Here is a 24795-nt window from a genome sequence, read left to right as displayed (position 1 = left end):
AGTCGTGTTTATACCCGCCTGGCTAGCCAGACGGGTCGACGCCTAGCGACTACCAGCACAAACGACAATATAATAACAACAAACAAAAATGAGAAAAATCAACAAGAATCTATATCTAGCAATACCATACAACAATACAGCCGACAACAGTTAAATAACAAACTAACAATACCTATAAACTCCCGACCCTCAAAGGGGCTATTTTTATACTTTGAAATAAAAACAACAATTTAGAACAACAACACCTAACAAGCAATGACTCCCAACAACACTAAGTGGCCCTGATAAGGGCCTTTGTAAACTAACAAAACTTCAATATCGAATAATCGTAGTTGATAATTCGACGTGCGTGACGCAGGCAGACGGCACAGAGCACACGTCCGCTCGCGACAGCGCTCCGTCGCGGAATCCCCTTACACTACCCTACTCCTACCCCTACCCCTACCCTACCTCTACTCTACACCTACCTTACCCTACCGTACCCTACCCTACAACTACCCTACCGCTACCCTACCCCTACCCTATTCCTATACCATAACCTACCCTACCCCTACCCTAACCCTAACCTACCCCTACAAAAAAAAAGTATCCTATGTCCTTCTCCTGGCTCTAAACTACCTCCCTGCCAATTTTCAGCTAAATCGGTTCAGCCGTTCTTGAGTTATAAGTGGAGTAACTAACACGACTTTCTTTTATTATTATAGAGACAAATAATTAGCAATAAATTAAAATTGCGACTATAATTTGAGATTTAAACTATCCTATCTCTCAAGTTGGATCGAACTGCACATGGTGTGCGAATTTTATTATAATCGGTTAAGTGGTTTAGGAGTCCATTGAGGACAAACATTGACACGAGATTTATATTTATTAAGATATAGTCTCATTTATTTATTTCTCCTTTTTTTTAATTTTTAACAATGTTATACATACAAAATATACAAAACACAATTAAAAACTTATAAAAAATAAATTAGCCCTCCCGCTGCGGGACATTTGAGTGCCCAAGCTAGGTGGTCAGGTCTCCAGAGTGAGGAACCTCCTCACAATACGCGCCGTCTTAAGAGTCACTGACTTCTGTATCCGACTCTTGATTCAACAGTTAAGCGAAAGCTTCTTAATTTATATTATTATTGTTATTTATATTATATGTTTTCAATTTATGACGAAGAATGTATTTACAGAAACGTTAATGTTCAGTCCAAATCTCACTTGTCTGGTTTTTTTTTAAAGGAGATCATTCATTCAGGGCCCTTTTTGAAAGTGCCGGCCAACGAAAAAAAATGGCACGAATCGTTAGAACTAATCATTTGAAGTAATAGCCAATATGGCATAAAAGTTGTCAGGTGGCTCTGAACCAAATTATACAGGTTCGATGATTCGTTATTTCCATACATTTTGTCAACTTTTAAAAGTGCCAGCTAAGAAAAACAAACATGAAATACAATCTTTGTTCCATACTATTATTCCAAATGGGCAGTTCTAACGATACGTATCAGTTTTTTTTTCTTGGCAGGAATTTTTGAAAATCGACAAAATGTATGGAAATAACGAATCGTCGAACCTGTATAACTTGGTACAGAGCCCTCCTACAACTTTTATGCCATATTAGCTATTGCTCCAAATGGCTAATTGTAACGAGTCGTGCCAATTTTTTTTGTTGGCCGGCACTTTCAAAAAAGAGCCCAGAAATGTATGGAGCGTGAATGATCTCCTTTGCCATTATCTTTTACTCAATATGACCAATATTCCCCTTTCCCTCCAATTAGTCGGGAAAGACTGTATTAGGAGTGGGTACGACAATAGACCAACGGGGTGGGGATCGAACTACCAACCCTCGGTGATGACCGACCCTTCCGACCGCTCTTACCGTTGCGCTATTGAGGCTATTTTGATGTGCTTTTCCCCTAAGCTAAGCTTTTACTTTTTGTCTCCCAAGTCCCAGATCATTTGACAGAATGATGTTTAATTCATATTAATTTAGCCCTTTCTCAAAAATTAATTTTGACACCCGTTTCATGGATTTGCACAGGTAATTAACTATAGAATGAATGATGTCACTCAATTAACAGATGTTTCTTTCGGTAAAGGATTTTTTATTTCAATCTTAGTTAGTCCATTCACCAAAATAAACACCATTATTATTTAAATTCAAAATTCGCAAAGAATGCAAACGTAGTAAAGAATTTGGATTGCAAATTACATAAGAAAGTGTTTGGCTTACGATTTAAATATAAAACGAAAGTTAGACAAACATACGGGTTATTTGTAAATCTACGGACACCTCCGGGACGTAATAATAGTTTCCCCTTACACTTATTCTCATTTTGATTGACTTTCTACGTGTACCGGAACGCCTAATTGCGTAGCGTTCCGGTACGATGTTGTAACAACTTCAAATCAAATCAAAAATCATTTATTTCAAGTAGGCTCAGTTTAGAAGCATTTTTGACACGTCAATTAATGTGTCAATTGATGACAACATTACAATTTCTTATAGTTTTACTTCCTGTGTGAAGGTGGAAGCTGATCCAACGACATCCAAGAAGGATCTTTATCATTAAGGAACTCATCAATGTTGTAGTAACCTCGACTAAGTAAATGTTTTTTAACACATTGCTTAAAGCTATGCATTGGCAGGTCCATCACAGTCTTGGGAATCTTATTATAGAAGAGTACACCCAAACCTACAAAAGGTTTTTTTACTCTTTGGAGACGATATGCAGAATTAACTAACTTAGATACCCGTGTCTAGTAAGACGTGGGTTTAAATCTCCTTTTCGTTTGTACAAATGAATATTTTGTCTTACTTATAATAATTATCACATTGTCATAAATATGACATTAGTATCCAACGTATGGGAACAAACCTCTCTCAGGGTAAAGCTGACAAAATTTTACACAAAACGCTTACGCGATCTGTAAGCGTCTATAACTCAGACCAATTACCATAGGACCTGCATTGCTAGACGTTAACCCTATGTCAAAAGTATATGATCACGATCTAATGTGTTTATTCAAATTGTGTCTATAACTTCGTCTACGGTGCTGCGGTTTCATAAAGAAGCCAACGGCACAATTAGAATTTTAAACAATTAGAACAATTAATCAATAACAGGCGATGGACGTCCACTGGTGGACATAGGCCATTTGCATGGAATTTCAAAAAAAATTGGTCTCGATCCGCCGTCATCCAGCGACTCCCTGCAACCCAACGAGGGTTGGGGATCGACCAACACTGCGTTTTCCAGTGCGGTCGCCATTCCAGCACTTTGGGACCCTAATTTCCATCGGCTCTTCGAACTATGAGGCCTGCAAATTGCCACTTCAGGTTCGTGACTCGCTGACCTATGTCAGTGACTTTCATCTGCGGATCTCCTCATTTCTGATTCGATCACGCAGATAAATTCCAAGCATAACTCGCTCCATCGCTCGCTGAGTGACTTTGAGCCTTTGAGCGCATAGTTAGCGAAAACTACAACAATAATTACAAAAAGTAATCATTGGGGGCAAAAGTAAATCAATAAGCTTTTGAACAACCTCTGATAAATTTTGTAGACCGCCACTACATACAGGCAACTTTCTTTCGCAATAAAACCTACTGCAAGGATAAGGACTAAGACCGTTCAATGTTCGATTGGCTAAAGCAAAAATTATCAAAATCGGAAGTACGTGCTTATCTAATGAATTCACTGCCACAGTCATAGCTTGCAATAAATGCGTTAATAAATAATCGGCAAATCCGAGAAGCTCTTTAATTTCGTGAATCCCCAATTTAGCAAATAAAACGATCAGTTATTCATCCATTGTTTTGATTTCAAGTGTCTGATAACACTAGATTATAATGATAAAGGTTTACAGCACTACAATTTATAGGTGGTATAAATGGTATGCGAATATCTTAAGTCGATAGTCAGTCATTGATTTAGAGGACAACACGCTTGTGCTGAAGTGATTTCTACTGGAGTTCGATAAACTTTTTAGGAGCCAATTCTAAGGTAATGGAATCTTCTCTACCAGTTTTTTAAACTGTCTTATTACTTTAGTAACTCGGCAAGTGATCATGAAGTTCTGGGTTTGAACCCTGGATCAATCTATATAAATTCTAGGGTTTTAAACAAAAACACCTTAGTACCAGTGTGGTACACCCCTGTCGTAGATAACACATGGACTTTTATTAAAAAAATTTAAGTTGAATATCTTCACGATGAAAGCGCCGGATTCACGGTCACCGGTTCGATCCCGCCCGCTGCACAAGATTAATCCAATAACACAGGCTCACCTCGCGCGCCCTCTCAACGTTTCTCTAAGCCGAGTTCCAACACTCACACTCTTAGATAGGAGACACTAGGATAGGAGAAGAAAAGAATAGGAGATGTTCCGTTCTCCTATTCTTTTCTTCTAGACTTCGGTTCGACTCTGCGCAGTAAGCTCGTCAAAATCACTTGATGATGCTGCTGCGGTCCCAATAAGAAGACAACAGTCACAATCATAATTAAAAAAAATTAAATTTTGGGCGTACTTTATCACCATCATCATCATCATATACCGATCAAGTCCACAGCTGAACATAAGAATTCAGGGACTCTGAAACAACAATACAGGACAACGGTAATGCCTGTGCCAGCGTCTCACTGCGATATGTTTAATGTCGTCAGTCCAACTAGCGGGGGTCGATCAACACACACTTCGGACGCTATTCTATTACCTCGCCAACGTCCATGAATAATTAATACTAACTGACGCTGCGCGGTTTCACCCGCGTGGTTCCCGTTCCCGTAGGAATATGGGGACAATATATAGGCCTATAGCCTTCCTCGATAAATGGGCTATCTAACACTGAAAGAATTTTTCAAATAGGACCAGTAGTTCCTGAGATTAGCGCGTTCAATCAAACAAACAAACTCTTCAGCTTTATAATATTAGTATAGATTATGCCCATCGAATTACGGCAAAGGGGCATAACCTTGGAACACCAACTTCCATCTGTCGTTCGAATTATGTACAGCATATTTAATAGCACAGGAAAATTTTAATTCCAGATGTGGCGTGACTTGCTGGCACTAGCAGTGTTCGTGGTGGCGGTGACTGGTCACGGTCGAGTGCTGGGACCACCCTCAAGGGCATCCATGTGGCGCAGAGGCTTCCCCACCCAGCCCAACTACGACGACGATGGGCTCAACTGCGGGGGCTTCGGCAGGCAGTATGATGGCAACGGTGGAAAGTAAGTCTTATTCCCGCAACAAGGGACGGTCCTCAGCAGCGTTGTTTACAGCAACTAGACTCTTCTGGTCGATAATATTGGACTGGTTTTTTATACAACACATTTAAGCATACTGAAAATTGTTGAAAGGTTTTTGGGTTAGTCTATAGGTCTATACTAAGACAACTCCACGTGTTCGTCTACGATATATCTTCTCTTTACGAGATGTGTTGTTGACGCTTGCTAGGCCTTCTGGATTCAACGCGAATATTTATTGTTGGTGTTCTTATATAGGTATGGTAATGAACCTGGTATAGACTACAAGCCCTTGAACAAAAATTACATGTGAAATGACCCAACGTGAATAACGTTTAGAAGGCTGTTACTATATCAGAAAATAACTCTGAGCACTATGCCGTCATTTCTGAGCGGTACAGTACGTTGGGTAATTTTTGGGTCACAGTTAATTTTTGTTCAAGGGCCTGTAGTCTAGTAGGTACATGTACTTATCTCCTATGTATTTAAAGAAGCAATATCTAAGTATGTATTTCCTGCAGATGCGGTATATGCGGCGATCCATATGACGATGATGTGCCTCGACGGCACGAGTTCGGCGGCCAGTTAGGTCAGGGTATGATAGTGGACACGTATGAATCAGGCCAAGTGATCGAAGCAACCGTCCAAATATCGGTCTACCACAAAGGTTACTGGATATTCAAGATCTGCCCAGATGTCCGTAACGAAAATCAGGCATGCTTCGATCAGTATCCCCTCGAATTAGAAGAGGGAGGCACCAGGTTTTATCCGCCACATGGAGGGTTTTTTACGGTGAAATATCGTCTGCCTAAAGGATTAACTTGCGACCACTGTGTTGTGCAGTGGAGGTACATCGCCGGTAACAACTGGGGTGTTTGCGAGGATGGAACGGAAGCCGTGGGTTGTGGAAACCAGGAGAACTTCGGAGCATGCTCTGATATCACTATAAAGCCTGGTGCTGACAGTGCACCCGTTGAAGCGGTTGTCCCTGTGCTGAAAGTAAACGGAATCGACAAAGGTGAGACTGGCTCTAACTGATCGGCTTGTACTAACTCCCTGCATGAACCACTACGCATGACGATCTGATCGCATTGTACCTAACATATGAAACGCACTTTACTAATGTACAGTCCGATACAAAGTTATGACGTCTCGGAAATGAGCTGCGTATGTCGCTCGGAAGTTGCTAACGCGCAGGGTGATGCCATCCCGCCGCGCCCCTATGTTATCGCTGATGCCTAAAATCTTGTATTGCTCAGCTTTATCCTATATCTATGTTTCGAAACGTCATAAAGTTTGCATCGTGCTATAACGTAAGGCAGTAAGGCAAGGCGTAAAATTAAGGACTTTCGCAGTTGGACGGTACTAAGTATTGCCGACATAAAAATAGTCAAAGACTGCAATTCAAAAGTCTGCAATTCAAAGCTTTGCAGAGTTGAGTTGTTAATTTTAATTAAAACAAAATCAAATACAAAATCATCATTTCGTTTTGTAATTACGATATATATTATTATCAAATCGGCTCTGCAGGCTAATTTTATGTTAAAATGTAAATTAATAAGTAGGTATTATTTTTACTTTTATAATAAAAATATTAAACAATGATGTAAATATTTTTTAACCTCTTCTAATGCACTATTTACCTAATACCTATCACAATTTTCTCACTGATTTTTCATTTTAAACGTTTCACTATTTATATGTAAAATATGTCTTATGTATGTCTTATTGTACATATTGATTAGTCTAGTAGTATTATAGCATATATGTGACTTTGGATACCTACTGGGACAGACTGACGGATTATCGTTCATGCCGATAACGACTGACGACTTCATGGCGTTCATGGTAGAACCTATTTTACTGTGGTAGAACTTAAAGCACAGCTATCAACCCATATTCGGCTCACTGCTGAGCTCGAGTCTCCTCTCAGAATGAGAGTGGTTAGGCCAATAGTCCACCACGCTGGCCCAATGCGGATTGGCAGACTTCACACACGCAGAGAATTAAGAAAATTCTCTGGTATGCAGGTTTCCTCACGATGTTTTCCTTCACCGTTTGAGACACGTGATATTTAATTTCTTAAAATGCACACAACTGAAAAGTTGGAGGTGTATGCTCCGGACCGGATTCGAACCCACACCCTCTAGAATCGAAGGCAGAGGTCATATCCACTAGGCTATCACGTCTCACTTACTTAAAGCTCATATAGCATTAATTTCTACCATGAAGAATAATATGAGAAGCCGTCGGTCTGTATCATTATTATCATTAACAACCTTACAAGACTCAGATCAATTAAATTTGGACTTGTATATCGCTCAAATTCACCAACAAAATTGTCTGTCGTTTTTTGAGGGGGACGAGGTAAACTCACACATCGAAAATATTTAAAACCAATAAATATAGCCTGTGTCCTTACACACACAGCTATCAATTTAAATCGTAATACACACACCGTGGCACACGTGTAATGTTAACACAATGAAACATCGAATATATAAGACCCAGTGTGTACACACGTAACACGTTAGATCGTGATCATATAGGTACTTTTGACATCATGGGTAACGTCTAGCTAGAAGCAAGTCCTTTTATGATTGGTCTGAGTTACAAGACCATAAAATATATTTTATTAATACAATTAAAAAAAAAAGAGTTAAAATATTATCACTCTATGAGTTAATGCCCGCTAATACGCATTCAACGCATTGGAACCGCGTGATAGGTCTAGGAATTTCAATAGAAAGTAAGAAAGGTTCAGTACCTATTTCATGACGCAGGACTCGAATACAGGACTTATGTTCGAAGCTACAAAGACTAAAGAAATGGACCAATGAGGCAGATAATATACATTATGCATGCTGTGGTATATATATGTGGTATATACAGAAAACATGTACATCGGTAAACTTACAAGGTATTTTAGTGTTGCTGTATTATTAGTTTTAATGCAGCTATAGCTCAGACCAATTATCTTTGGGCTTGTATCACACTCATATTCACCAACAAAATTGTCTGTTTTGTTATGAGGGGGACGAGAGGATGAGGATTATATTGACATCATCAGAGACATGTACCTAAATTCCGAATCTATAGTTAGGACTGCCGTTGGGGACACATCGCCTTTTCCAGTCACAGTCGGTGTACTTCGGTTCACTTCCAAGGTTCCAAGGTTCCAAGGTTCGACTCTGAGACCCTTTTTATTTAATGTTTTGCTGGATACTGTTACCGATGACATTCAGGATCCACCACTGTGGCTTCTAATCTATGCAGACGATATCGCACTAGTAAATAGGAATAAAAATACATTGGAACGCAAGGTGAACATCTGGCGAAGAAGCTTAGAAGACGGCGGTCTAAAGCAAAGATTACAATGTATTATTGGAAATAGATAGGCAACTCTAACTTTTTTCGGAACGCTTGTGATAGCGCCATCTAGTGACTAGCTACGGTATTTTTAGTATAGTATCCATTATGTTATAAAAATAATAATGCATATTTTTTGTAAAGGAGATATTTTTGATTTTGTAATAGTTGAAGAAACCAATTGAGAAAAACAAAAAAAAAAAGACAAAAAGTTTTCTATTGTTACCCCCAGGCTCGAACTCAGGATTAATAGATCGTACCTTTGTTATGCACCACTAGGCCAAATAACTATATAGAACATCGTTGAAATTAATGTACGGTTACTGTCTTTCTTTAATAATCCCTTTGCTTCAGAAATACAAACACACTCTTCCTATTACGCGTCAAAATTAAAAGGATAAATAATTCTTTTTTTTTTTTGGTTTTTTTTCCATACTTACAGGGTTTAAATCTCTCAAAACATTATAATACATACACACTATAAGTAATTGAATTTACTATCCTGGAATCTTAAATCTAGGATGTAGATGGCGCTGCTTCATAAAGATTTCACGTTCTTCTAAGTTGCCATGGCATGGTCTAAAGCTCAATGTGGCGAAGTACCTTGCATGCTCCGATACTCCCCGGGTAGTATATTAATCGGCGACGAAAGAGCGCATCGCTCGGAATCCGATATATAAGTATTTCGGGTCGGTCATGCATGAGTTTGGTGTTATTGACCACGATGTCAAAACCCGTCCGTATAAGTGCTGCTTGGTCAAAATGGCGGGACCTAACTGGTGTTCTATGCGATCGCAGAATGCTCAAGGGAGTGACATCGGAGATAAGCTGCAGGAAAATATTTATTAAAAATAACAAAACCCATGTACACCAATAAATATATCCTGTGTCCTTACATTACACACAACTAAGTAAATATAAATTTAAATTGTAATACACACGCGTGTAATTTTAACGCAATGAAACATCTGTGTTTAAAGATACAGTTTGTATAAAAACGTTAGATCGTGATCATATACTTTTGTCAGAGGGGTACCGTCTAGTGAGGCAGGTCCTATGGTAATTAGTCTGAGATTTACATAATACAGGTAAAAAAGGCGCATAATATAAAATACGAGAGATATGCTACAGGTACCTACATACGGTCTGAGACTTACATAATACAGGTAGAAAAGGCGCATAATATAAAATCGAGATACGTTACAGGTACATAAATTATTCATTATTCACACAGGTTTGCTTGAGCTACTAAGAAACGTGATTCTTAGAGTACCGCCGAAGAAATACTACTCAAAACCCAATTTCAAGAAGAAGAAAAACCACCGACAGCCGCGAAGGAAAAATTCAAAACGAAAAAAGGTAATTTTTTGCTATCCAATCTTTTTTTAATAGAGTAAAACTCACCTGAGGCTACCATAAGCTCTTAAATCCGTAGCGATTCCATAATATTTCGACATTTCTTGAGAGCCATTAAGCCTATGTACCTACCTATCTACTAACAAGATTATGAAATCGCTACGGATTTAAGAGCTCGATAAGAGCCAACCAAGGGCCTGTAGTCATGTGGCATACCGATTCTATTTCTACAAACGCTAACGCTACTAAAATTAACTGGGAATGACAATCGTAATTGACAGGTCACGTGATCAAGTTATCGATCGGATCTGTCATTGCGTTAGCGTTTGTAGAAAGAGAATCAGCGTGCCACATGGCTAAATGCCCTGTTTAGTTGACGCTGTGGTTTATTCATGGGGGTAACGACTATACCTTCTACTTGAAAGAAGTTTTTCGTTTTTTTATTATTTGTTTCTTACCTTATAACTTCGTCATTTATTAACCAATTTTGAAAATTCTCTCTTTGTTTGAAAGAGTATATTTCCAGATTGGTCCCATTTCATTTTCGTGAAAATAGGTTTAGTAATTTTGAGTTAACATCTAAATAACTAAAATACGTTTTGAAGTCGGTTCCATTTTCATATTAAAAAGATTATCTAGTCTCAATCCGACGAATTAAGATCGTTTTCCTTATTTAATTATATAAAACTATTTACTAAATATTATTATTACACGTGCAAAGATCAAGTAGATGTCATCAGACAAAAATGTTATATATTTATAACAAAGCTTTTGTTTTACAGGTATCCCGTTGGCCATTCGATTGAAAATTACGTCCAAGTTCTGTGTGCCAAAAGGACAAGTTAATTAATAATTAATACTAATTTATTTACTTCTGTGCACACGAATATGTTTTATAAGAAGGTAAGGCCACGGTTAGGTGTGGAATACGGAAAGATGCTAAAGTTATGGCAGCCAAGCAAAATATCTTGATTTTAGCTACTAAAAGTAGAGACTTAATCTTCTTAAATCCTCTGGCAATAAATAAAACAGAAATTCATCATCATCAACAACCCATATTCGGCTCACTGTTGAGCACGAGTCTCCTTTCAGAATAGAGGGCATAGGCCGGAGTTCACCACGCTTGCCCAATTCGGATTGGCAGACTTCACATCCGTAGAGAATTAAGAAAATTCTCAGGTATATGGTTTCCTCACGATGTTTTTCCTTCACCGTTAACTCAAAAGTTGGAGGTGCCCCTCTAACACTTCAATAAACAATAATTGCAAGTATCAAACTGAGTTATTCCAATATTGGCACTATAACTTTGGGAGTCTTTTTTTATACTCTAGTTATCAACGCAGGAGGTAAAAATATCGCATATTTTCCAAGTGTTTCCCAAACACATTTAATTCTTGCTTCTCCTCAAAAAAATACATGATAATATACTCAGAGGCACAATTATCCGCCCACTTCAATATACTAGCGTCAAATTAAAGTGGGCGGATAATTATGCCTCTGAGTATAGGTATATTATTATAATTATGATATTTATAAATTAAATTAAATGTACCAAAATTAAACAACATTAAATGTTTTGATTCACTTATTCCCTTTTATTTACATAATATCCGCAATCAATAATATATCAATCAAAGATCATCTATAATTGTATTATATCTACAAATTAAAACGATTTTAACAATTTCAAGCGCTCCCACACACTGCAGACTGAACGATCGCGCGACAATATTGTCGCAAGTGCAAACTGTCGTCAGCAAGTCTCGACTTTTAAGGACACAACCCTTAATTACAAGATAACAAAGGATTATTACATTAGTAGCCGACGCACCGCGGTTTCACTCGTTTAGTTCCCGTTCTCGTGAGAATACGGGGATAAAATATAGCCTATGACACCACTAATAATGTGGCTTATTATTTATTTATTAGTGGTAAATGAATTTTCAGAATCGGTTTCGTAGATCCAGATATTACCCCCTACAACACCACAAACATTACCTCTATAAAATATGTCAAAAATTTTACGAGTTTACCAAACTGTAGGTGGCTTAATTTAGTCCCCAATTTAGTAATTTACGGTAAGTGGAATTGTCATGTGATCGAATAATCTGTAGTTTGCGGAAATCATAAGTTTTAATAAACCTTTACAAGCAACAATCAAAGCGACCGACCTAAGTGGCGCGAGCATTTCATAGAGGCAAAAAATCACCGGCCTCCAAATGGAAAAAAGAATTATGTGATAGGTACATAAAAAAAACCTTAAAATTCGTCACGCTTTATTCCGTTATCAAATTTATGGATATCTACAACAATAACTGAAATTTAAACGATTATTCTCCCTATTTCCCACCAGCTAAAACAAAATGCTCCTGATTTTACATTACATTACACATTACATACATAAAACAGAGATATAAACAAGACAAAGATAAAATAAATTATCTCATTTGTTTGTTGTTTTGGTTATTGTTAAATATTATAGTGTTACATATCAAACGTGTAAACATAAACAAATGCTTACCCTGTGCACACCACTTACCGCGACTAAGTCGGTCCGCGTGTTGACGCCCTTACAGCAGTTTTACAACTAACGCACTAGGACCACCACTAATAAACGTTGGCCGTGGTCGCAAAAGCTGCGGTTTAGCTGCGGCCAAGACCACGAACGCGGCCAAATGTCGGATTACTGCTGTTGTTAATCTACCCGCGCAACAGTACAGCGCAGTTCATTTCATATAGCATAGTGCGGGTGACAGTTTGTTTCACTCTTGAAAAATTTGCCGCGATTCACGATAATAGTACGTATTATGAACGTCATACAGACGAATGACACCTTGCCCATGCTATCTGATAAACACTTTAGTATACTCTAGTACGTCGCTTGGTCGCAACCAGTCGTTCCGGCCCGGTTTGCGGCCAAGTGCGCGATGTTCACAGAGGATCCCTATACAAGACGACCATCACTTGCAATATATTTTATTCACAATATAAAATATTTTTCATGCAATAAAATTTCGATGAAAGTCGTAATGTAAATTGACACCTTAGAACAATATGGTTTCTTCAGTTAACTTCTCTATGGTCTCCGGTCGTGATCGTGGCCGCGCAGTGTGCTAGGTGCCTTATATCAACAACCGAACATACATTTTTCGGTAATAACGTATAAAAAATCCTTAACAATTAAATATTGCTGCAATCGTGCGCACAACCTAGTGGCTTTGTAAGCGTAACTTTGCATGAAGCGATCGCGCAATACTTAAAGAACGTTCAGTGTGCCAAGTGGCAGTTTTCATACTGTGACTATCGCGTAAACGTAAACGCGAATTTCCAAGGAATTGAAACAGCGCCATCTAGTGACACTACTGCACAACTGTTTCCTTTTCCAAATTTCCAGAGGTATACAATAGAAAACAAAACCACCGCCATTCTTAACGAATCACGCGACCTTTATAATCCCTTCACACTGGCGTTAAAATTTTGTAAACCCAAAGTTTCAGTGCAACGCAAATCAATATGGCGCAATAACTTTCGATCATCGCCTACGCTAGTGTGAAAGAGCCTTAGTCCTAACTGCATTATATGCGCACATAGATATAGTAATTTGCACACACATAACAAACTCATACACAATTTTCACAGGTAACTCTCACGTACTTCGCTTCGCAGTACCTGAATTAGGTAACATTCTACTGAAACTTTTGAAAACTTGTCGTCTTATTCTTTTTATTTTGTAAGAATATAACCATTTTGAGGCCAAGAAAACCTTCTCAAACATAGAACAACAGAACAAAAGTTTCATCATAATCGTATGAATTATAACGCGACGAGGAACACATAAAAACATTCATCTAAGCGGAAGGCTAGCTGACAGCCGCGACTACGCATAAAAGTTTTTTTTTGGGGTTTGGGGAGAATCGATTTTTCATATATAGCTCCTCGGTTGCGCACCTTTCACTTTTCAGGCGTGTGTATTGGGACGTACATAGTGTATGCTGCGGGCTCGGACCAATTATAGAAGGACCTGTATCGCATTCATAGTCACAAACAAAATTGTCTGTCATTTTCTGAAAAAAACGAACTTAGATTTGGTATATATCTTATACTAAACTAGAAGTTTTTGTCCGTTTTTTACACCATTCAACTACACAAAAAGGCGTGTTTACGGAGCTCTTTAATCGACGAACACGATTACAACTATTTAACATCGATTCTATAGAGACAGCTTTTATAATCGCTTTAGATCATTGATCATACTTTGACAGAAAAGTTACACCTAGCGAGGCAGGTCCCATACAATAGTTGGTCTGAGGCTGCGGGGCAACATACTCTATTTAGTCAGTCGTACTGAAAGATTCGTGCGTCGGAGCCGACACACACTTTTTTTTTCAGAGAAACTTTCACATAATTCAAAACAATCAGGACTTTAATTTTCAAAATTCTTTATACATACAATTTATACAACTTACAGTCAAATCAACATGTACAACTCTTTCATGATATTCATAACGATTTTCAACCCCTAATTGACCCTATCAAGTACGACGTGAGTTTTAGCCGTGTTGCAAAAATAAATGAATACCCTATTTATTTTTGCAATTATTTGTGTAAATAAAAAAAATGTGCCTCTGCACAAATATCAACCCATATTCGGCTCACTGCAGAGCTCGAGTCTCCTCTCAGACTGAGAGGGGTAAGGCCAATAGTCCACCACGCTGGCCCAATGCGGATTGGCAGACTTCACACACGCAGAGAATTAAGATAATTCTCTGGTATGCAGGTTTCCTCACGATGTTTTCCTTCACCGATTAAGACACGTGATATTTAATTTCTTAAAATGCACACAACTGAAAAGTTGGAGGCGCATGCCCCGGACCGGATTCGAACCCACACCTTCCGGAATCGGAGGCAGAGGTCATATCCACTGGGCTATCACGGCACAAATATAACACATGAAAACACACACAGGTGTAATTTTCGACTTTATAAGAAATATTACTACTAGTGTTGTTTATTATTTTTCGCCAATTTCAGTAAAATATTACATTTTACGTACAATCTAAAAAGCGTAAATGACTAAATAACTAATCATACAGTGACGCAGTACACACAGCCATCTACAACGAATTACCTACGCGACTATAAAACAAACAAACTTAATAATTCGCATTTATTGGAACCAAGTCTTCGTACATGGACGATGTTTGTATCATCATCATTATCAACCCATATTCGACTCACTGCTGAGCTCGAGTCTCCTGTCAGAATGAGAGGGGTTAGGCCAATAGTCCACCACGCTGGCCCAGATTGGCAGACTTCACACACGAGACACGTGATATTTAATTTCTTAAAATGCACACAACTGAAAAGTTGGAGGTGCATGCCTCAGACCGGATTCGAACCCACACTCTTTGGAATCGGAGGCAGAGGTCATTCATGCTGGGCTAGCACGGTACGAAGCACGGACACTAGCTACTCACGAAAAATTAACTTGATAGTAATCAATTGTAAAAATGCTAAACTGATCCCGGGCTATCTAAAAGTTCATTCATAGAATATTTGCCATATGTTTTAAATATGATCAATATTTCCTGAATAGAAATATTGAGGCATAAAAGTTTCAAGATAAACATTAATTTCACGCCTCAGACCAATTATAGAAGGACCTGTATCGCACTCAAAGTCACGAACAAAATTTTCTGTCATTTTCTGAAGAAAACGAGCTTAGATTTAGTACATATCTTATACTAAACTAGAAGTTTTTGCCCGTTTTTTACACAATTCAATTACACAAAAAGGTGTTTTTACGTAGCTCTTTAACCTACGAACACAATTACAACAATTTAACATCGATATTATAGAGACAGTTTTTATAATCGCATTAGATCGTTAATCATATACTTTGACAGAAAAGTAACGTCTAGCGAGGCAGGTCCTATACAATAATTGGTCTGAGTTTCACGCAGATAAAGTTACTTGTAATTTGTTAATAAACTTTCACAATTGTATGACATAACAGTAATTATTACGATACTTTGTTTACCAATAAAATATTTACAATAATTTAACAATAGTAAATAGATTTCTACTTTAACGATATTAAATCAATATTTACAGACAAACATAATGTACATACGACATTTAGTGATTAAAATATTTAAAACGACAACAGACACATAATTTTTCTGTTTGTTTAAAATCTGTTGTTAATAATTTAGAACATTTTTAAATAGCTATATTGATATCTACAGGGTGCTGGGGACTAATTTACCTTAACTCTGGGGTTATACACTTTACCAAAAATTTATTAAAAATGTTCAAGGAACATATGTTCTAAAATTAATATTTTGGGGTAAGTAATATTTCTTTTGTAAACATCCAAATCATCATCCTAATATTTATGACGTAGCCAAGTTTTACGTATTTTAAAATGTAAGGATAGTTAAAGGCGTGTGTTACATGGATTATTTGAATTACTTTGTATGAATTTTAATTTAAATAAAATAAATTAAAAAAAATTAGTTGTATAGTACGGCTCCTGTAAGTGGACTCGTCAACATATTGAAGTTATGGAAAATACTTCCAAGCACCCTGTATAGACAAGCCACATATAATTGAAGAGTTCGATTTTTGGGTACGCATTTGAGGCAAGCTGAAAACTTGTACTGTACCTCTCCAACACAGAATTGTAGCGCTAACATGCGACCAAAGATTCACCTCTCGATGAGAAATAGACAAAATGTCAACAAATGGCGGCGTTATAGTCTTAGTCCAATCTCTTTTGTCCCAATGAAAGACATGGGGATATTTCTTTTAGAGCTGCAATTGATTGATTTTTTTGTCTATTTCTCTGCAAGAGGTACGTCGTTTGGTTGCATGTTAGGGCGATTAGTGAGTTGGCTGGGGAGTAGTGTCAAGGATATTTCTTGCAAAAAATATCTTTGAGGCAATCTGTGTATGATGTCAAATAGCGAGATGTCTTTTTAACTGGCTTTACAGCTCTGATTTGTACTATTAAATCAGTAAAAACAATTTGGTATAGTGTATCCGTCATTAAAACTACTCTACTAGTAGTCGGGACGATTATACGACTTCGGGATTTATCTCGTCGACTTCAAGGTAAGTGTAGTCGAATTGTTCATCTAGTCGAGTTTTTTTATTAATGCGTATGTGTTACTATTTAATCAGTAAAAACAATTTGGTATAGTGTATCTGTCATTAAAACTACTCTTAAACTCACAATAGTCGAGACGATTATCCGACTTCGGGATGTGTCTAGTCGACTTTAAGGTAAGTGTAAGTAAACGAATTGTTCATCTAGTCGAGTTTTTTTATTAATACGTATGTGTTACTATTTAATCAGTAAAATAAATTTGGTATAGCGTATCTGTCATTAAAACTACTCTTAAACTCACAGTAGTCGAGAAAATTATCCGACTTCGGGATGTGTCTAGTCGACTTAAAGGTATGTGTAGTCGAATTGTTCATCTAGTCGAGTTCCAACCGAACGGACGGCGCTAGCGAGCCGCATTGTATCTTGGACTCCTTCAGTTTGCTGAGAGCCATCCGGAGGTCTTCCATAGTGATGGGACGGACGGCGTCTACGTATTCCTCGTCGGAGTCGGATGTGTTCGATTTGGTTTCTTGTGTCTGGAAAAATAATTATATTTTTTTATTAATTTACTAGACTATAATCAAACTTGTAGATAAATAATGAAATAGTAATTAATAAATAAAAACTAAATTAAATTAATAAAAAAATAATGGTTTTATTATTGGATGCATATGCATCTAAAAATAAAACCATTATTTTTTAATAATTTGCTTAATTAACAAAGCAAAGCAAGTTCGACACAAGAGGTTGTATTTGCTACAAATTTTCAGTTTTTCTTTCATATATGAAGTATAGTTTCAGTGCAGTCGTTAACTCAGACCAATTACCATAGGACCTGGCTCGCAAGACGTCCCTCTAGTTACCCGTCTATCAAAAGTATATGATCACGATCTGTGTATATACAAACTGCGTCTATAGAATCGATTTTTCATTTTGTTAAAATTACACGTGTGTGTATTACGATTTCAATTTATAGTTGTGTGTAGTGTAAGGACACAGAATATATTTATTGGTGTTAAATATTGTTAATGTGTGAGTTTACCTCGTCCCCTTTCAAAAAACAACAGACAATTTTGTTGGTGAATTTGACTGTGATACAAGTCCAGAGGTAGTGGTCTGAGGAAATAAAACAAATGTGCTTTAATTGGGTTTTTTTTTAGTATAACGTGACAGTGATTACCTATACCATTAGTAGTAGAGGAAACTCGAGGAGGTCCCAGGACTTGTGCTCTTGCGTGTAGGTTTGAGGGATCCTTTTAGAATTATTTCATTTACCTCCCCTGCCCGACATGTTCTTTATGACCACACCAAACAATTTATGATCAATAATTACAGCACAAAACATTATTAATAATTACAAAACATTATTGCACAAAATCACTAACGCGACTAGTAGCATGACGGTGTCCATGCTGCCTAACAAACAACTGAGCCCTAGTCATCAAATACCCTCTTATTTATAACAACACTGATATGAATGTTAACCACCCGTAATCGAGGATTACCTGCTGCTCCCTGGCGAGCTCGTCCCGGGCGAGGTCGCGCACGCGGTACACGGCCGCCTGCCGACACAGCTCGTGCAGGTCCGAGCCGGAGAAGCCCTCCGTCGCCATCGCCAGCCGCCGGTACTCGATCTGCGGACAATCATCATGGCTCATTGTTATCTACACTAATATTTTTTTCTCTCATTTATTTATTTACCTTTTTTTTTAATTTTTAACAATGTTAATATAAAAATATAATACAAAACACTATTAAATTTTTTTTTAAAAAACAAACCCCCCCAGTATGGGACATTTGAGTACCCAAGCAACGGGTGGTCAGGGCTCCAGAGTGAGGAATCTCCTTACAATACGCGCCGTCTCAAGAATCACTGCCTTGTGTATCCGACTCTTGATCCAACAGTTAAGTGAAAGCTTCTTAAGATGTTGGTCGAAGCTTTTCGCTATAAGACCATTGACTGAAAAAACTATCGGAACAACCCCACCTGATCCGAGAGTCGTTGCGCAGTCACGGTCACTGTTGGCTCAAGAGTCTGAAACAGAGTCAACATCCTTGACCGGTACGCAGTAAGTTTAGTTCCCCCCTCTGTTGCCCCATAATACGCACGCATGACGCTCTCATTGAGTGGACGAGACCATCTCATACGTCGCACTACACCAGGAGCACTCACAGGAGCTCGCAGCCTCTCTTGCTCCAAGCTCTCCGGTAGCGGTATCACATCGACGTCCTGCTGGTCTACACTAGTGTTATTAAGAGGAAGTATTTGTATTTTTGTAACAAATAAACTCCTGGACCGATTTAAAAAATACTTTCACCAATGGAAAGCTATATTATCAAAGAGTAACATAGGGTATAGCTTATCCCTGTATTCCTACGGGAATGGGAATCATGCAGGTGAATCCGCGGAGTTCTGCTAACTATGAATGTGATTTTAAAAATTACGATACGCTAACCATACTTGAACTTGTAGGTAATCTATTAAGCCATTCACGCTACCGTATGAGGTAGTCTGCGCCGGCATTTATAATCAATTAATTGACTTTCATACAAATTTGCTAGAGCCTTTAGACCTCTTTAATCCGACCCTATCGCAAAATCCGTTCTTAGCGGATACCTACTAACTATGTACTTCCTCCCTGCCAAATTTCATCATTGTATGTCAAGCAGTTTTCGAGATTTCGTGATGAATGACCTTTCGCACTTATATATTTAATATTGAGAACTCTGCACCAGACTTTATTGAATCTTGACATCTGAGTTCTAAAGAAATCACTCACATCTGGTGCAGTGGGCTCAGACTGCAGGATGAGCTGCAGGATCCGCTCGCGCTGGGTCTCGCTGGGCATTGGCACGTGGAAGGTGGCGGGCATGCGGCGCTGGATGGCCTTGTCCAGGTCCTGGGGCCGGTTGGTGGCGCCCATGATGATGACAGTGCAGGTGGGGTCGGTGATGAGTCCGTCCCACAGCGACATGAACTGAGTCTTCATCATCGCTGTCGCTTCGTGGTCGTGCTGCGTGCGCGTGCGAAGGAATGACTCTATTTCGTCTGCAGACAAAAACATAGCATACTAAGTCAAATATTATGACTTTTATATGTTACTACCAGTATAGTTCCCATTCCTGTGGAAATGCAGCAATAAAATATTATCCAAATAAGTACAATATTCAGTTGACATCGTTTTATTTGCGATCACAGCATTGAAATAATTCTGGATAAAACTAATGCTGAAATAGGGACCACACAAACATTTAACCCTAATAAGCTCAATTCAATTTGACGGGCACCACACAGAAATATCGCTGTCATTTTCTAACAGTACACTCCAATGTTTCATCTCGGCTAGCCAACTCTGTTGCCAGCGAGGTCTCTGCGGTAGTGCATGCATCGGGCAGGTAAGTGTTACACTTATCGAGATACTTGAGTTGTGCCCGTTGTTTCAACGGATGGTTAGCTTAAACGGGGTATGTCCGAACGTTAGCTATCTAGGGTTAAACTAAGAGTGAGCTGGCCAGCCTCCCCGTACCAGAGTACCGTGCCTTGCAATTCTGACTTTCACGCGGACAAAAAAATTTACTTGCATTGCTTCCAAGGTAGCTTAATACTTAAGAGACATATTGACAACCCATATTCACTGATGAGCATGAATCTCCTCTCGGCCAAATACAGATTGGCAGACTTCAGAAACATAGAGAATTAAGAAAATTCTCAGTTATGCAGGTTTCCTTTTTCCTTCACTGTTTGAGACACGTGATGTTTAATTTCTTAAAATACACACAACTGAAAAGTTAGAGCATCCTCTGAATCAAAGGCAAAGATCACTATCCACTGGGCTATAAGACACATTGTGACATAAAATCAGACGTTATCTCACCTAAGAGATCATGTTCTTCTTCTTAGGATTCTGTTCTGCACTTGGCTATTAATGTTCAAAATTAAAAATTCATTTATTTCAAGTAGGCTCAGTTTACAAGCACTTTTGATACTATTTGTAAAAATTCTACCACCGGTTCAGAAGGCAGGTTCTGCTGAGAAGAAACCCGCAAGAAACTCTTTTAAAAAAATCATACAATATTGTAATTTACAATTCATGACAACATTACAATTTCTTATAGTTTTACTTCCTGTGTGAAGGTGGAAACTGATCCAATGGCCTCCAAGCATCTTTATCATTAAGGAACTTGTTAATGGTATAACTTTCGACTAAGTAAATGTTTTTTGACACTTTTCTTAAAGCTATGCATTGGCAGGTCCATCACAGCATCACATGTTGATTGTTTTAAGCATACATAGAAGAAGTATCTTAATGTATAATACTCACCAATAAACACAATGCAAGGCTGCAACTTGACAGCAAGGCTGAACACAGCAGCCGCAAGCTTCTGTGTCTCTCCGTACCACTTGTCGGTCAGCAGAGAGACATCCAAGTTGATGAAACTCATGTTGGCCTCCTTCGCTGTTGCCTTGGCTATCAAGGTTTTGCCGCAACCTATTAAATAAACAAAGTAAATTAGTATACTTAATTATAAGTGCACAAGTGTAGGCACTAAAACAGGTGCACTCTCTATTCCCTTGACATCATTTCCTTAGTGATCTCATTGCTAAGGTTAGCCAGACATGACATGAAATAAATCAGGCTAAGGATCTATATATTGAAGGTACAGCTCCCTGAGGCACAGGGTGTACCAACACCATGGATTTGAGAATTCCAGGATTCCAATAGATATTTCATCTGTGGCCTGACCTGGGTATCAAACGTGGACCTAATTATCTGTAGCAGGACTTAAACCTTAACCATGGGTCTGATAAGGCAGTTAAACAGATATCCAAAATATAGAACAATTAGCAGACAATAAAGGGATTCATTACCTTATAGTATGGTATCATACCATACCATAAGGTACAAAACATAATTATAATCCAAGCAAAAGACAACCCTATACCCCCTGCTGTTCTTGAGAAAAGCAGGAGGGCTTGCTAGTTTTCTATTCTATAATACATATGTAATTTTCACAATAATGTAATTTTCCAGATCCTGTAAGAACATGGAAGATATGATATGAATCTCGCTAACAATGCAGCTTTCCATTGGGTTAAGAATTTTCCTTATAGTCCAGTATTTCAGAGCCTATTCAATGCAAACAGACAAACAATCAAATCTTTCGTCTTCATAATATAGTATAGAAAAAAAGTATATAGACCTGGTGGTCCATGCAGCAGGACTCCTTTGGGCGGCTGAGTGAGCCGACTGTCAGCAAACAATTCCCTCTTCTGTATGGGCAAGATCACGGTCTCTCTCAACTCCTTTATCAAGTGGTCCAGGCCGGCAATGTCTTTCCAGTTCACCTACAATACAATACAAATTGAAAAATAAATAAATACTTAATGCATACATAAAATAACAATATCTTTGTCTATTGTCTTATAGATGCAATGCTGTTTTATTGCTAAAAGTAAGTTATTAGACATTTCTTCTAGTTTTTTCCACATTATGAAGCTGTTTTTTTTTATATAATGCTTTTTTATTCCTACAAGGAAGTTATGTCATTAGAAGTAACTAGTTCTATCAGTTTTTCTGAATTATGAAGAGGTATTTTTTAAGCTGTTTAGGCTAAATGTTGCATATCTATATCACGTCGGGGTCACCAATATCGCCATGGGGGTTTGATATTAGTAAATAGATATGAAGACGACGATGTAGATGTAGGTATATTTATTGTAACTGATTGTAACAATTGTAAAAGGATATAAAATAAAAGTACTATCAAATAGGTGATGAAACGGTGTGTAAAGGAGAAACGGTAAAGATGTAATGGATGGGCGAAACAATATATCCACGCATGTGCGGTCGAGGGAATTCTAAATATGAAATGAATCTGGAATGTGAATGTAGATGGCCTAACCTAAAGTGGGCGAACGAAAGAGTTCGTTCGCCACACCTATATGGGTTTGCGGGTTTGTATATGTACTTACATTGATCTCTTCTGGCACCACCAGCTGTGATGCAATGATCATCTCATGATCTGTTAGTTTGTCTAGCACCACTGAATGCTTTCCGCCCAGACCGGCTCTGCAAGACATCCTTAACATATCCTTAACTATACAATCATTAATAATAAAAAAAGAACATTATATAAAAAAGACATTTAAAGCCACAATAGCTCAAAGGATTTATGACCAGCCACAGATAATGAATATACAGGAATTCTTTTGAGATAAACAAAACAAAAAAGATGAAAGAAAATTCTTATATTTCTGTAATGTGTACTTTAGATGAACTTTTCTGACCTTGTTTCAGATGTTTGGTGTTTTATTGGGTCTACTATCAAAAGGAAGGATCCAAAAATAAAACTCCGTACATTCTTAGTTATTCACAAGAAAAAACAGATATTTTAATAGAAAATTAAAATAAAAAAAACAAGTTTGATAATAATAAATAGAAGGGTTTTATAACTAGGGACCTATTGGTTTATCCAAAAGAAAATTTAACATTTAACATAGGATTTAAGTATGTTTTAGACTTTGGTCATACCAGTAAGTAATGTTTGCACCATAGTACACAAAGTTACCTAATGTATCAGATTTTTTCTTTCTTACTGATCTGACTTTAATTAAATAATCTCTGTTAAGTAGTTAGGATGACTAACTGTGATGTACATGACATCACACTAACCAAGTCCAGAACAGAAAAACATGGCAAGTGTTCACCTGCTACTTCCCTGAAATACACATCTTGGAAAAGGAATTGTACTCTAAAACACCAAATAAATCTACTGTGCCCTAAGATATTATGGCAGAAATTGCAGCATCACCATCATCATTTAAGATTTACTGATGAATATGAAAACTTAATAAGATGAATTGAGGTTAGGTTTGCCAGTATATACGAGTTGGATATGTAGCTGAAATTATTAATAGCAGAACGTCACCCATGTTAGCATGATCAATGAGGAGACAAGTCTTATTAGATTTCACAACTGCTGCATCGACATCAAAGTCAAAAATCAATACATACTTGCGTAACTGTTCCCGCGCTCTCTCCTCTGCCTTCTTCCTACTCTTGGAAGTGGGATCTATTTGATTCACGAGCCATTTTATTGAGAAATAAGTCACTGCAGATACAAAAGCAACGCGGATAGCCATTTGGAACACATCGTTCCGCGTAAATGCCGAGCCTTCCACCATCATGCTATTTGTTTAATATCAAGAAAACCAACAAACTAAAACAAAGCTGGTGTTTGAAAACGTTTGCTTTTCAAATAAATCACGGAAACTTGGAAAAATTACGATAAATTCTCCCGTATGATTTTTGAGAAATTTTGTGTCAAATCAAAGAGTCAAAGTCTCAAAGACAAACAAGTAATTTTTTTTCTTCTTGAAAAACTTGCAAGTTCTAAAAATTCTATTTTTTAGGGAATTCCCCAAATTGCGGGGGATTTCAATTCAATTTAGGACTATTCTCAACAATTATCCTATTTAACCTAAATATATTCATATAATAAAATATGTAATAATAAAATATATATCAATTATGTCAGTGTGGTTTATACACCGCGCTACGTTATTCGTCTTAAACCAAAATCCCACATATTGTACCCAATGTCTATAATCCATCAGTGTTATTAAAAAAATAAACAAAGTACAATTCAAGGAGTTACAATTGTAATAAACTTTCAAAAATCGATTATTTTAACACATCCTGTATTTTCAAACATCTAC

General features: G+C 37.7%; 2 protein-coding genes across 3 annotated transcripts; one reads left to right on the top strand and one right to left on the bottom strand.

The window, feature by feature from the left end:
* Positions 1–5048: 5048 nt before the first annotated feature.
* LOC112050654 (uncharacterized) lies at positions 5049–11413 on the top strand. Its single transcript, XM_024088961.2, has 4 exons — positions 5049–5224; positions 5761–6257; positions 9843–9967; positions 10747–11413. The coding sequence occupies exons 1-4, from the start codon at positions 5130–5132 to the stop codon at positions 10768–10770; spliced, it is 741 nt and encodes a 246-aa protein (XP_023944729.2). The 5' UTR covers positions 5049–5129; the 3' UTR covers positions 10771–11413.
* Positions 11414–11536: 123 nt separating this feature from the next.
* LOC112050648 (outer mitochondrial transmembrane helix translocase) lies at positions 11537–24417 on the bottom strand. 2 transcript variants are annotated; one of them, XM_024088953.2, is made up of 7 exons: positions 24092–24417; positions 23050–23158; positions 22278–22422; positions 21398–21565; positions 19856–20124; positions 18581–18709; positions 11537–17611 (listed from the first exon to the last, which is right to left on the bottom strand). In XM_024088953.2, the coding sequence occupies exons 1-7, from the start codon at positions 24262–24264 to the stop codon at positions 17450–17452; spliced, it is 1155 nt and encodes a 384-aa protein (XP_023944721.1). In that variant the 5' UTR covers positions 24265–24417; the 3' UTR covers positions 11537–17449. The 2 variants fall into 2 exon arrangements, with proteins under 2 accessions (XP_023944721.1, XP_023944722.1); XM_024088954.2 differs by having other exon boundaries at positions 23050–23146.
* Between the last annotated feature and the right edge of the window lie 378 nt (positions 24418–24795).

The sequence above is a fragment of the Bicyclus anynana genome, chromosome 19, assembly GCF_947172395.1.
Source record: "Bicyclus anynana chromosome 19, ilBicAnyn1.1, whole genome shotgun sequence".
Lineage (NCBI taxonomy): Eukaryota > Metazoa > Arthropoda > Insecta > Lepidoptera > Nymphalidae > Bicyclus > Bicyclus anynana.
Note: the sequence above shows the minus strand (reverse complement) of the source record. Positions and strands in the feature narration are given on the sequence as shown.